Source organism: Odontesthes bonariensis, chromosome 3, assembly GCF_027942865.1.
Source record: "Odontesthes bonariensis isolate fOdoBon6 chromosome 3, fOdoBon6.hap1, whole genome shotgun sequence".
Classification (NCBI taxonomy): Eukaryota; Metazoa; Chordata; class Actinopteri; order Atheriniformes; family Atherinopsidae; genus Odontesthes; species Odontesthes bonariensis.
The window spans coordinates 29,474,544-29,488,904 of NC_134508.1; the positions used below are offsets into that span (position 1 = coordinate 29,474,544).

The following is a 14,361-nucleotide window of genomic DNA, read 5'->3' on the forward strand; positions in this document are numbered from 1 at the left end:
CAGTGCTCTCATCCGTCTTATATATGGGACCAGAAATGATGTCATCAGCGGTGGAGGGGAGTCACCCCAGTGAAAAAGATGAGAAGGACTCAAAAAACTAAATGAAAACTCAGAGAGGATCACATGCATTCTAGATCATTATTATCGTTATTATTATTATTATTATTTTTGATATATTTTTTTTAATTGTTGTTGTCTGTATCTACATTAACTTTTTCTTCTTTTTGTTGTACCTTTGTTTGTAAACTGTATGGATTATACATACTGAAATGAAATTAATTCTACATTTTTATTCATTAGAAACTTGATGAAATAAGCTCTACCACGAGTTGATGGTACACTTCTCTGTTAGCGTCCTAAATGAGTGCATTAACTGCATCAACAACATCATCATACTGGTTTTTATAAAGGATATCCGTGAGCTGTACAACTGAGCAGAAACAGGAAGGAAGAGTGTTGAAGATGGATGGAAGCTGTGTGTTTCTCAGTGGAAGATAACAACCATTTCAGTAACCGCATTAATACGACAACCAGACAGGCTTGCATTTCGAGCATGTCCATTCAATGCGATGTACTTATAAGGTTTGAAGGGTCTTTGTATGATAATATGCTGCCTGCTGTTAGAAGTGCCCACGGGGTCAGCATGTTTCTCATGTTGAGTTACTCAATGTTTGTGGCACAGTTATTGGCACAAAATGGACAATGAGTGATGCTACCATCTAGAGGATGAATGTAGGCATAACATGATACATGTGATCGTCTTTGTGGTTTAATGTTTGATGTGTACATTTTAAGATGTTTCATCAGGTTTTCTTAAAAAGGGCTGATCATAATTGTCTGAAACAAACTCATCCACGTTGTTCAAAATGTCCCGAACTTTCTTCCAAGTCCTCAAACCAAAACCACCACATCTATCGTTTCTTCATTCCCTTGATCAGGACTGTCTCAGGGTTCCATACTGCAGTTTTACTGAAGCGACAGTCCTAGTTTGCTTAAATCGGTGTAGCATTGCTGTACGAGACTTTATCTGTGGTGCATCCAGTTTGTTAAAGTTGAGTTAAAAATATTTTAAAATGTCAGTATTTTCTGTTTCTGTATCATATGGTTGCTTTATACTCACATTTACAGCTTTAAATAGGTCAAAGTAAAAAATAAATATGTCACTTTTTCAAATCATACGCTCACCTAGTGATTGGGAGAGACTTGCTGCATTTGAAAATTCAAAGAGCCCATAGTCGTTCATTTTGGCCTGACAGCTGTTACTGACCGAATTGTATTTTAGAGAAGCGTAGGTTTTAAGGTTTAAAACACATCCAGATGAGACACAGTTCCACAAGAAAATGTTACTCTTTACAAAAGACTTTTTGAGTCATTCGAAATATATAATCTTCCTTTTACAAATGACTTCTGAACACCCACCGAGGAGAAATAAGGTGAATTTCATGATTCAGTCTAATACGAGGACAAATGATTCTGCCCCCCAAAAAGCAGACATTATTTTACTTCTTGTTCTGGAGAGCATTATGCCTTCATTTAGATCGCATTATCGTAAGTTTTGCATCAAGAATTTGAAATGTATTTCTCAACTCAGAATTATTTATGCAACATTTTCAAGCACAAGTACAACACAAAGCGTTTTCCAGAGCAAAAGAAAAACTTAAAAAAGACTAAAACTTAGAAATAAAGCAAAAAGTAAATATTTAAAAGATTAAAAACACTTATTAATAATCGGTAATGGCAGTAAAATATTAACATAAATAGCAATTAAAGCGAAATGTCAAAACAGACGTGATAAATATAGGCTAATTTCAGAGAGATATGTTTCAATCTTTGTCTTAAAAACAAATAAGGTGTCTGTGTCCTGTACGCAGACTTGGAGGTGGTTCCAGAGAAGACCCCAAAGAGCTAAAAGGTCAAGTCCTGGAAATTCTGGGAGCCACAAGAAGGCCTGCATTCAGAGAGACAAGAATTCTTCTGGGGTGATAGGGGACAATGAGATTTTTAAGATAAGACAGAGCTTTGCCATTGAGAATTTTGTAAGTTGACTAAAACAGGGACAAAGCATGTCATAGCAGTAGGCTACTAGTTGATACTCTGGATGAGGCTTTTAGGGCAAATTGAAAGATTTTAAGGGAATAATATGGTTACTTTACTAAAATAGCACTGCAGTAGTAGTAGGTGGGATAAATACAAGGCTCTGTTTTTCACTGTTAGAGGATGCTCCTGATTGTAGCAATATGACACAGATGAAAGAAGGCCGCTCTAAAGACTAAGAGACACTGTTTGATATGTTTATTAAAAGATAAATCCTGGTAAACAATTTACTCAGAGGTTCCTCGCAGAGGAACTGAGACCGAGGTAATGCCATCCAAAATAACCGTATGTTTGGATCATGAATCTCTGAGATTTTTTGAGCCAAAAACAATGACCTCAGTTTTGCCGAATACTAAAGTAGAATATGATAGATCCTTCTGTCTCCAAGAAAAGACTGTAACTTTTATGGGGGATAAATCACTGGAAACAGAAGTTTACATCCAACAGATCTTAGAAAAAATGCACAGACTTGAGATTCTTATGAAATGGAATTGTATGAAAATTAGGATTTCAATCAATTTGATTGAATTGGATTGTTTTAGTCTTTAAAATGCCTTGAAATTCTGTGAATTGGTGCCATATAAATACAACTGAATTGAAAAGAAATTTGAATAGATTTTAATATGATAATTGACATGTAAGAGATGTAACTGAAACAGTTTTCTTTGGATCTAAATAACTTGTTATTTCAGATAAATGAAGATATGAACTTGGTTTGGGCATTTTAAAGTGGGATCCAACTGACACAAATAGAAAGCTATTTCTGTACTGTGGAGGTGAAGAAGTCATTGAAAATGTTTTAATAATCCTTGTTTTCCTCCTTTTTTCTCCGTTAAATATAGCTTATCCTTGCTTTTTCCTTCCTGCAAAAGGAAAAAGCAGAAATATGCAAAGTATTTTCCAATTTTTCATTGAAGGACTTTGTGAGTAAAGATTTGAACAATTTTCTCACGCATTTGTTGACAAACCAGCAAACTCTGGCTTTTATTGATACTGCACTTAATCATGACACAAACACCTGCTGGCATCACGTGTTTGAAATTATATCTTCATTTAATAAAATCTCGTGGCTAGCTTTAAATTTCCCAAGTCCCAACTGTTTTTGGGATGTGCTGCAGACTGAAAAACAGAGAAGGTTGACGAGACAAAACATGAACAATATTGGTTTTCAGCCTGTCTGCAGTGACATAGAAGTCAAATTAAAAGTAAGAATCACAGCATTTATTATTACTGTTATTATGTTTATGTTATAATTATTATGTATCATTTGCGGTCGTACTATATCAATGTGTGTTTTCCTAAAACCATTTTTTGCACTGTCTGCAGTTTGATCACATAAACTGACATGATAAGTGAGGGTGTTTATCAATGTTTATCTGCTCTCAGACCAAATGACACCACATGAGTATTCGCTCATCAACCTTCACATACATATGAATTTAAGCTACATCCCATTCTTAATCCCTAGGGTTTAATTTGACATCGGCCCGCCCTTTGCAGTTATAACACCTTCAACTCTTCATGGCAAGCTTTCCACAAGGTTTAGGAGTCTGTTTATGGGAATTTTGGACCATTCTTCCAGAAGCGCATTTGTGAGGTCAGACACTGATGTTGGACGGGAAGGCCTGGCTCGCAGTCTCCGCTCTAATTCATCCCAAATGTGTTCTGTTGGGTTGAGGTCAGGACTCTGTGCAGGCCGGTCAAGTTCTTCCACACCAAACTCGCTCATCCATGTCTTTATGGACCTTGCTTTGTGCACTGGTGCATGTTGGAACAGGAAGGGGGTATCCCCAAACTGTTTCCACAAAGTTGGGAGCATGAAATTGTCCAAAATCTCTTGGAATGCTGAAGCATTCAGAGTTCCTTTCACTGGAACTAAGGGGCCAAGCCCATCTCCTGAAAAACAACCCCACACCATAATCCCCCCCTCCACCAAACTTTACACTTGACACAATGCAGTCAGACAAGTACCGTTCTCCTGGCAACCGCCAAACCCAGACAAAATGAATAAACGAATATGTGGATGAATACAATTCAGCCTCCGGTTAAACTTGACATATTCCTGCACCTGGCTCTGAGGACAGTGATATTGATAAGAGATCTAAAGTGCCGGTCATGCACACAGAAATGTCACACTTAGTCAAATGATTTGTCATCGTGATCTCTGTAATATTTTCCGCTGCCACCTGATTTGGCAGTCAGGAAGATCATGGAACAAAAAGCCCCTTCTACACTGTGTATACCAGTATACCAGCGAAACTGTTTGGGAATTCACCAAAAGCTGTGGCCTTTAGAGGAGGAAAAAGAGATTTACTTCCTGAAACGAGTAAACAAAGTTTGTAACAAAGGAACGGCAAAAGTGGGAAGAATGTTGTTTTGAAAATCTGGGATTCAGCCTTTGACTTGTTTCTGTGATTTAAGTCATTAGTTCTTCCTTCTGTTGTCTGTTGGGGTTCATTAGAGAGCCACAGTAGCATTTAGTTGTCATTGATGACCTTTATGTGTTTTGCCCTGAGCCTCTAGTGCTTGCCGTTTGACGCATTTATGGAGGGAGGTGTTTATGTGTGTGCGTGTGTGTGTGCCAGTGTGTCTGCTATGTATGATTTGTGATGCACACAGTGTTTACATGCATGCACGTCAGAGTGAAAGGGCAAAGAGACATTTAAATATCCAGATCACTATCAGGTGAGTGAAAGCGATGGGACATCTGGCTATCATTCGGAAATGTTTCTCAAACTGTTTTCAATAATTCTTATTGTGATATTTAAGTATGCATTAAGTGCGTAAAACAATATACAAGTAGCACTTTCAGACCAAAAGACGAGTGGAACTGAAATAAGTGCATCAAGATTTATCTCATGCAGTTGGAAGTGCCACAATGGACAGCAAATATACACATCTCATGACATTCCACTGGTAATTAGATTAAAGTAAGATTAAGATTAAATAGTACTTGTTTGTCATGGAGATGGCTCTCCACTCACACAAGTTGCAGCGATAAAATGCTTTTGTTGTTATAAGATGGAAACTGTAGTATCACTGCAGTTTTTATTTGCTGTCATAAATGTTGCACATTCCTTGCTTCTGTCCTGTGACGTTAAAGTGCCTTTTCAAGGACAGTTCCTGCTCCCGTCGCCTGGTCATCCACACCTGAGAAATTAGTCCTGACCTCTTTTGGAGGTGTAATCTATCAACAGAAGGGCACCGGGTTTAAGGATTCTCCAAGAGTCTGAGCTCTACCAGGGGACTGACAAGCAAGCGTATGTTTGCTGATGTTGCTTTGAAATCTTCTGTGAAGAGCAAAGAAAATAATACACAATATTCAGCGCCCTGTGACCTTCTCCTGGGAACATGTCAATTGTTACATTTTACATCCTCCTTGAGTTATGTTTTCTTCAGTTTTAAAAAATAGGATTCCAGGATATCCCAGCCAAGCTATTTCTAAGCTCTTTATAACTACACAATCATGCATGTACAACAAGGGCTAACTAACATATAACTCTGTAAGAGTGGTCAGGTAACTTTACTTACATGGGCTCAAGTCAAAAATCATAAACTGTATGAAGCATTTTTACCTATTGATTCAAATATCAACAGGATTTTTTACAAAATGATAGATATAAGAAAATGCCATTGAACTACTCGCAAAGTGTTGCAAGGTCAGTGTTTTTCAAAATTTCTACCTACTTAAATGATTTATTGTGGTAATAAACTGGTAGAATTTGCATCATAATTTGTGTAAAGTTTAAAACACGAAACACTGACTGTCATTTATTGTGGAGTTATTAGTAGTATTGGATTAGAGTGTTTCTTCCATGAAACGTATTCATTCTTTGTTTATGTGTGTAGATCATTTCTAATAATCAATAGGCTTTCAGAGTCATTGATGAAGACTTTTTTTGGGTGTGAATGATGATAATCATTTCTGCTTCAAAGAGGGCGCGTCTCCCCTTCTGTACCTCTGCTTCATGACGCTCCGGGCAGTCATGTGATCAGACCCTTCTTTGTCAAGCAACACCAAGGCGGAAGCAAGGAGCAATCTAACCTTCACTTCAAATTAAAAGCACGCATCTACTCTACCTAAAAAAAAAAAAAAAAAAAAAAAGACAAACGTATAGGTTCGTCTTTTTGTGGATTCGTCTAATCTAATTACAGTGATAATGATGCGTGTTTCTTTCATATCTGTAGAGATGGAGAAGCTGTAGTTGAAAATTTCCAGGTAAAACAGGCACAGATATATACATATATATTTTCAGCTAATAACTGCTCCAAATTTAGTCTCTTAAATAGCATCGGATTATGAATAATCGAATCTCTGACTTGTTATTAAAAATGCATTTTTTTCCTTTTCTAAATCAGACAGGTTCAATGTTTTTATTGACTCAATATTACACTATATCTCTAAAAAGAAAAAAATATATATATTGTCGAGTTGTAGATTAACTTGCATCTATGTTGATGATAAATTAGCAGATTAGCTGTGTCCCCTTTCATCAGAATTAACAAAAAAACAAAACAATTAACCAGTCATGTAAAAATGTTTTTGCAGATCATTGCACTTGTGGTGTCAATTTGATTTGTTTTATATTACAAAATTAGCCGTGGTGACAATGTATATATATACTCCAGTGATTAGCGGATTAACAAAATTGATGATTGATGGATCATTGTTTCAATAACTGATTATGGTATATCCTTTTTTTTTTTGGTCAAATTTAGAATAAAAATTGCAGAAATGTTTTTTTTTCCATGATTTCATTTTTCTGTCATTAGCAAGAATAAACTGGGATTCTCTGGGAGCAAACAACAAAACTATCTAATCAGAAACTCTGACAGTTAATTGGATATCAATAACTAACGAATGAATAGGTTGTAATTAATTGATACTGTTTATAGTATTCAGCTGCAGATAAAATGCTTTGTGGTCATTTGCATTTCATTTGAGTTGTTATGTGTCACATTCTATTATTAATGATAATTTTTCTATGATTCGGGTTATTTTAGTTTTTTTGCTTCTCATTTGTGTAAGGTTTGAGATATCTTGAGTTCTAGTCTTTGTCTATAGTCATTTTGTGTTTCTTTAGTTGTTTTTGGCTTTCATTTCGGCTGTTTTACTTCTCCTTTATGGTTGTTTTGCATTTTTGTCACCATTATATCCTTTGTGCTCGTCTTACTCCTGTTACTGCTTGTTTTCTCTGTGTAAGAAAGAGAAACCTGAGATATATACACCCAAACGTACTGTATAAATCTGGTTTCAGGGGTTAACCTTTGCTTTATTTTGAAAGTTGCAACCGGAAAACGGGCTAGTCGTCGCGGAAACTTGACCGCTGCTCTTCGTTCCCAGGGTTCCGTGAGAGCCGTTTGCCCCACCCCACCTCTTCAACACTATCTATCTCAATGTACAATTCTCTGAGAAAAAAGGGGGCAAAAATAATTCAGAGAAATACTGCAAAGGAACGAGTCTCACCTCACTGAGCGGCTCATTGCAGCCGCCGCGGCTTATTGGCTCCAAAAACAACTGTCTCGTCGCGGGATGAGTGACTGAAAACACCGCGGTATGTTCATGTATCATGCACATGTAACTGTATTCTACCATACGGATTCAAAGGGAATACAAAAAGCCGAGAGACTTGACAGCGGACTGTACCTGCGCCAAACGGGAAAATAACGGAGGATTTCCGCGGCTATCACCTGGAAACTGCGTTTTACTCAAGGACACCCAGCTGCCGCGAGCCGCCTCAGCTTCGCCCGGAGAAGGTCTCCGATGTGAGGTGAAATACAAATTAACGTTACGGAGAGAAAAAGGACGGAGAAGGGGCCTTTTTTTGGGGAGGGGGGGGTCTGGTCAAACCCCTCCGAAAAAGCCAGCACCAGCCTCTATTGACGGCAGACTGGATGTAATTTTGACATAGGTTAAAAACAGGATAGTATTGATTAGGTCGCTGACATCTTAACGACAACCTTCCTTAAGAAAATAAGATGTGAGGAATCTGGAAAGACCGTAGTGACAGAGAAAGAAGCCCCAGTGTAGCTTGATGATTCACATGCCGTCATTTAAAGAGGAAATATGTTTTTTTTTAATTTTTGTCCCATCCGCACTCTAATGTGCTTTGGTTAGGTGGACAGTGAAGTGCAAACACCTCTTAATAAACACCCTCAAATATACATATTTAAAGGGGAATAAATAGGCGGTCGAGGAAAATAGGGCTTTGGCTGTATGTGTGGAAAATGGATTGAATGGCAATGTGAGATATCTGCCGAAGATGGGCTCAGGAGGAGATATTCCATGAGAAAAATCCAACGTTAAAGCGGGACAATATTTATATGTCAAAAAGCCGGTGTTTGGAATTAAAACACCTCTAAGGACACTGGACCACCGACGCTCATTCATGTGCAGCGAGAAGCTGAAAATTTCACATCCACTCTCATATCAGTGTTGATGACTTCATTGCGGATTTACAGTGAAAAACACAGGACTCAAGCCTTTAAGAGGCGGCATCGTTCCTCTGCTCCTGATCTCTTGCTGATAAATCGCCAGTAAATATCCACCTCCATCCACATATACACGTTGTGCCAAAGCCTGGCGGAGCCCACCGTCTACTAGCTGGCATCTGTTTCATCTGGCGACATAAATGTCACCCATTTTGAGCCAGGTGTTCCTCTGCTGGGTCAGTTCAGGAATTTAGGACTGATTGATTTTTCTTCTCATCACCACCCTCCCTCCTTCCTCCCTTCCTGCGCCCAAACCATCCAACCACCCTGCTCCCCCCACCTCCTCCTCCCTCCCCCTTAACCTGTCACTGGGTTTTTGGGAAGATGGGCTGTCTTGGCAATAGTAAGACTGAAGACCAACGAAATGAGGAGAAGGCACAGAGGGAGGCCAACAAAAAGATAGAGAAGCAGCTCCAAAGAGACAAACAGTTATATCGGGCGACTCACCGGCTACTACTATTAGGTAGGTGTTTTTTTAAAATTTTTATTATTAACATGCATCTGTGGACCATTTTGTGCAGCCATTGTTCCAGGGGTGTAGCAGGGGGGAAAAATGCTCCACGACCACTTCCTCCGCCTGTGACCGTGAGCCATCAACAGATGATGCAATGACATGATGTCACTACGTCACCCGTTCAGCGTCTTGACACCGAACTGTTGGAAAAGAGGGGCTGTCTGCATTCAGGGGTCATTAATGGAGCCTGATTGCAGAACATGTGATAAAGAGAGAGAAGTGTGTGTGTGTGAGGGGGGGGGGGGATCAGCAGGCAGACAGACAGACCGATACACTCCACCCTCTGTGTTAGAGCAGCACACTCATAGGTGTTTTGGGTGGCTGTTCCTCCATCCACACACCACTTGTGATCTGGTGTGTTTGTGTGTTCACAGTGTGAATCCTGGATTCCTTCGCTGTGATTTATGTAGACCCCCCCCCCCCCCATCCATCCTGGGAACAAATACTCCCCAAACAGCCTGTAGAAAACTTTGCCATTTTCGACTTTAACATGTGGCCCTTCGTGTCCCGCTGCTCCACACATGCTAAGTCCAGTATCCTGCTAAACCCGGGGAGCAAATTAGGATTATCATTAAGATTACTAGCTTCCCATGAGCGCCTGTCTGGCTCACTCTAATCTGACACTGATCTGAGGTGTGCCTGCACACACTGCGCCTCTGAATAGCGGGAATGCAGCGCAGGCTAGCTTTTGATGTTTCAAGATGTTTTGGCCTTTTTACCTTTTGCTTGCTGAGAGAAATTCAGGACTATTTATCATGCCAGATTCATGAAAAATGGCTCGATTATTACTACTTATCACAATCTTACAGGTTTTTACATTTGTTCAGAGCAAGCTGCTTAAATTAAGAATAAAGGAAAATTTATCTCTGCGTTGGATCGACTCTTAACTTTTCTCGTCTCTTGTGCTTATGATCCTCATTACATCTGGAGGCAGCGCTTGACATAAAATGTAAAATTACTCAAAAGTGTGTGTTATCAAAGTGCTCAAAAATCTACATTTTTCAGAAAAGCAAGTGTATTTTTTTTTTATGTTTAAAGTGATGCAACGAGGTCCTTTTTCTCCTTTTTCCACTGGTTGAGGTGGAGTCTGACCTAATTTTAGGTAATTAAGTCCAGTGGTTTCCAAGCTGGTGGGGGGGTCAAGCCATCCAGAGGGAGTCATTAGATAAATCTGAACTGTTTAGGAAGAAAAACACCAACCTGTACCACAGTGTTTGGAAGAGGCGGTTTGTAATTGTTCTCTAAATGAGAAGTTTTTAAGGTTGGAGGAAGTGAATTTATGAGAGGTCACAAACCAGACGGAGTGGGAACTGCAGGCCACAACAGCATGTTGTTCAGTACATAATGAGCGGACCCCGTCCTTTTTTATATGTAAAAATACCGGTTAATCTACAGACTAACTGGCAGTGGTTTGATAAAAAGTGTCTTAAATGTCTTAAATGCAAAACACAGCATTAAAAGAGAAATTCAGCCTCTTTTTCTGGTTGTGTGGAGGTCTCACCAGCCTGCCTGCCTCTAGCTGTCATATTTGTGTGTAACTTACTTCTGGTGCTGCTGAAAGTTCAGATCACTTAAGGAGGAAATCTTAAGTTCCAGTGTTGAATCCGAGCTTCCGGCAAAACTGCTGAACCTCCATCCTTCACCGATCCATCCTGGATTTGTTGGTTGTTGCCTTTTGATGTAGGCTTGTTTGTTTTGACCACTTCTGCTGTGTTTTCTCTGCTTTCAGGCGCCGGTGAATCTGGCAAAAGTACGATAGTCAAACAGATGCGAATATTGCACGTTAATGGCTTCAACGCAGAGTAAGTGTCACTCCTCTCTTGAGTTTTATTGTGCCTTCCCTTCACGCCTGCAACACATTTCATTCTCCAAATGAGTACAAAGTTTTACTTTTAGAATGCATTTAAATGGATCTTGTTAACACTGGGTGACGGTGACGGGTTCGGACATTGAGCTATTTCTTGACAAATTAATATTAATGATGCCTAAGAGACCTCTCTTAACACTGATGACATGCAGGTAAAGCTTTGTGTGTTGTGCTGCATAAAAAAAAAACATTATTTAATCTACATTTTAACAATGATAAAATCCACTGGAGATAAAAAAAAATAATAATAAATGACAATACCCTGTCAGATTTCTGCAGCTCAAATGTAAAAAGTGACCGTTTCAAGTTTGTTCATCAGCTGTTTATTCCATTTATATCACAGTGAATTGAATATTCAGACTTTTTTGACAGCTGGTCAGAACAAAAAAATTTCACCCCCAGAATTTGGACGCTTGCAACTAGCTTTTTACTGTACGTTTTTCAGCAGTGAAAGCCGTACATGGATCACACATGCTGCTGACATGTCAGCCACATCCCGTGGATTAATGAACTAAATTAAAGAAATAAATGTGATGGTGATCTTACACTCCCTGAGCTGTCTGTGCAGCAAGTGAAAATACTGACGCTCCGTTTTGAATGGAAAGCGTCCTGATTTTAGGACGTTTGAAACAAGTTATGATCCATCTTTAGATGCTGGTGGTATTTAACCTTATGGTCTTATGCAAAAGAGGTTGCAAGTTAAAGCACCAAATGGTAAAGGTTTAAATTTAAATGGTAGAATGTGAAAATGTCCGACTCGACCAGGAAGGAGAGTAAAGTTGCCTTCATGTTACGACTTGTAACGCGACACTAAACCCACTTTATGTTCTGATTAAAAGCGAAAAGTCTCCATAAAATGACCCGCCAAGTGTTCCGGTGGTGGGCTGGATTACATGTTTTTGTTATCGCCTCTTCCACCCTCTGATAAGAGCAATTTTTGGAAAGATTTTCTGTGACATTACGGAGCGAACGCTCAGCATGTTTTGCGCGCGTGAGGCTCTCATGGAAACGTCCCCCTGGGTGTGAACAGCCAGTCTTGTGAGTTTCCTTAAAACTCCATCCATCCCAAGTTGATGCAATGGAAACCAAAGTCACATTTTTCTATTCTTGATCATCTCTCCGTTTCCTAGAAAGGGTTTTTGGGCTGGGAGCGCCGTCATGTGCTTATTTTTGGGTCTCGTCTAAACAGATGCTCCTCTCAGAACCAGACGCCGCGGCACGCTGACAAATCAGCTGTCGGCTGTTGTGTTTAGTCCCAGGTTTGTGTCGCTCGTTGGTGCTCGTTGGGGCTCCCCCTTGGGTGCCAGTCAGTGGAGGTGCACAGTAATATAGGAATGAGAGGAAGGGAGGACATGAGAAACGAGTGAGCAGTGTAGTACGGTTGATGTGAGAAGACACTGGCATAAGTGTTTTTTTTTAAATATTTTTTTTAAATGGCGGTCCGGAGTGAGTAATGCAACCTTTTTTTCTTCTCCGTGGCTGTTTTCGGGCCAGCATTAGTGAAATAAAGAGATTCTGAGGTCGAAACAGAGACACTTAAAACTATCCACCTTAGGGCTTTGTCAGGGTAAAAAAAACTAGGCAAGGCAAGGCATCTTTATTTATATAGCGCATTTCATACCACAGGCAACTCAATGTGCTTTACATAAAGACAAGGCATTTAAAAGAACAGCATAAAGCAGCAATTTAAAGAGAAAAAAAAATAGAATAAAAATTAAAAACACAGTTAAAATCAATCAAAGAAGAGGGGATAAAGAAAGATATAAACTCAACCATACTAAATAAATAAAACTTGTTCCATTTGTTTTAAATCCAGAGAATCGATGCTTTCTACTCTCGTAACGTTTAGTGCTCGAATCTAAATTCGGAATAGAAACGTGCTTCTGTATTTTCATCTGCTCCATGAAACGTACTTTAGTGCAAAAGGTCCAGAGGGATCGTCATCAGTTAGCTTGTTTTGTGCAGAATCGAACCGTTACGATCGCAAAAAAGTGTTACTCTTCGTGAGCTGAACATCTTTTCCCCTTTTAACTTTTGCTAATGAGATCACAAGTTAAATTGTTGTTAATGTATAATATAATATGTTGTTAATAAATGCTGATGTCAAACAATTTAAGCATCTTTTTACTGTTATTTAGAGTAATTATTCCCGTTTTCAAGCTGTTTATATTGAAAAAGAACCATCCTGTAGAGCTGGGATGTCCTCATTTGTATTAAAAGTTGGATTCTTTCTTTCTTTCTTTACTTCTTTGCTTTTTGTATAGAAAAATATCTAAATGCACACATATTCTTCTTCTCTTTTCCTCACAGGGAGAAAAAACAGAAAATCCATTGTATTAAAAACAACATTAAAGAAGCTATAGAGGTAAGACTATGATATTTGAACATGTAACTAAGAGCATGAAGCTCCTTATAGCAGCCAATGCACACCTATTTATTGATAACGCTGTTGTATATTAAGTGTTTTCTTCTTCTTCTCTTCATCCAGACGATCGTGGCTGCCATGAGCACACTCACACCTCCGTGCCTGTTAGCCTGTCCTGCAAACCAGGCCCGGATCGAGTATGTCATGAACATAGTCAACCAGAAGGATTTTGACTTTCCTTCAGTAAGTCGGTCCCTGCTCATGCCTCCTCACTTTTAGTCGCGGTTCGTTTCCCCCCTTCTGTTTCCGTGGAAACTTTTTGTGACACACGTTTACCTGCAGTTTTCATCAACTCTCGGGCTCGGTGCGTGGCAATTCAAAGGGATTGCAAAACTTACACACTGGAGCGATGACGTCCATCCCCGCTGTTATACAGTTTGCTTTGTGTAAACGGTTGTACGTGCGACATGCTGTTGGAAAGATTCTTTTGATGTTGATTGCCCTTTAAAACTTCTTAGTAGTCCCACAGATCGATGTTTTCCTGTTTTATCTTTTCCTTTTGTCATTGACAAGGTTCTAAATGTCCAGTTCAAGAAAGCATTTAGCTAAAAATGAAATCTTTAATATATATTTCCACGGACTGCTGTTGCATGATTAGGGAGCTGGCAGCTGTGCCTGATCTTTCTCGTGTTCTCTCTGAGTCCAAACTGGCGTGCAAACAGTCACACGAGGAATTCTGAAAACTAGAAGATGCCGTTTGCATGTGTAACTTCAACTAGAAAAGTCCTGCGTACAGTAACGTGCCCGCAGCCCTCTCTGCCGCCTGTGCGCGGTCATCGTGTGACGGGTGAAACTGTTTCTGAGGGTAAAAGGTGGCTCGAAACGAGGTTAAAAGTCTTAGTTCAACCTGCTGCTGTTACTCCTCGTAATCGTGCCGAGCTCCATCATGTTGGCTTGATGTTTGTAAGGACACAGAAGGCGGGTGTACTTGGCCTCTGTTGCCACCTCCATTGTCGGCTCAGAAGTGTA

At 39.5% G+C, this 14,361-nt stretch overlaps 1 protein-coding gene across 2 annotated transcripts in view; it reads left to right on the forward strand.

The window, feature by feature from the left end:
* Positions 1 to 7,414: 7,414 nt before the first annotated feature.
* LOC142377405 (guanine nucleotide-binding protein G(s) subunit alpha-like) overlaps positions 7,415 to 14,361 on the forward strand; it is a 33,784-nt gene continuing 26,837 nt past the window's right edge. Inside the window, exons 1-4 of one of the 2 annotated variants that reach the window (XM_075461492.1) lie at positions 7,415 to 9,049; positions 10,830 to 10,902; positions 13,278 to 13,332; positions 13,456 to 13,575. In XM_075461492.1, the coding sequence (XP_075317607.1) occupies positions 8,911 to 9,049; positions 10,830 to 10,902; positions 13,278 to 13,332; positions 13,456 to 13,575 (387 nt within the window). In that variant the 5' untranslated portion in view covers positions 7,415 to 8,910. The remainder of the gene's footprint in view (positions 9,050 to 10,829; positions 10,903 to 13,277; positions 13,333 to 13,455; positions 13,576 to 14,361) is intronic. The other variant, XM_075461493.1, reaches the window with a different exon arrangement.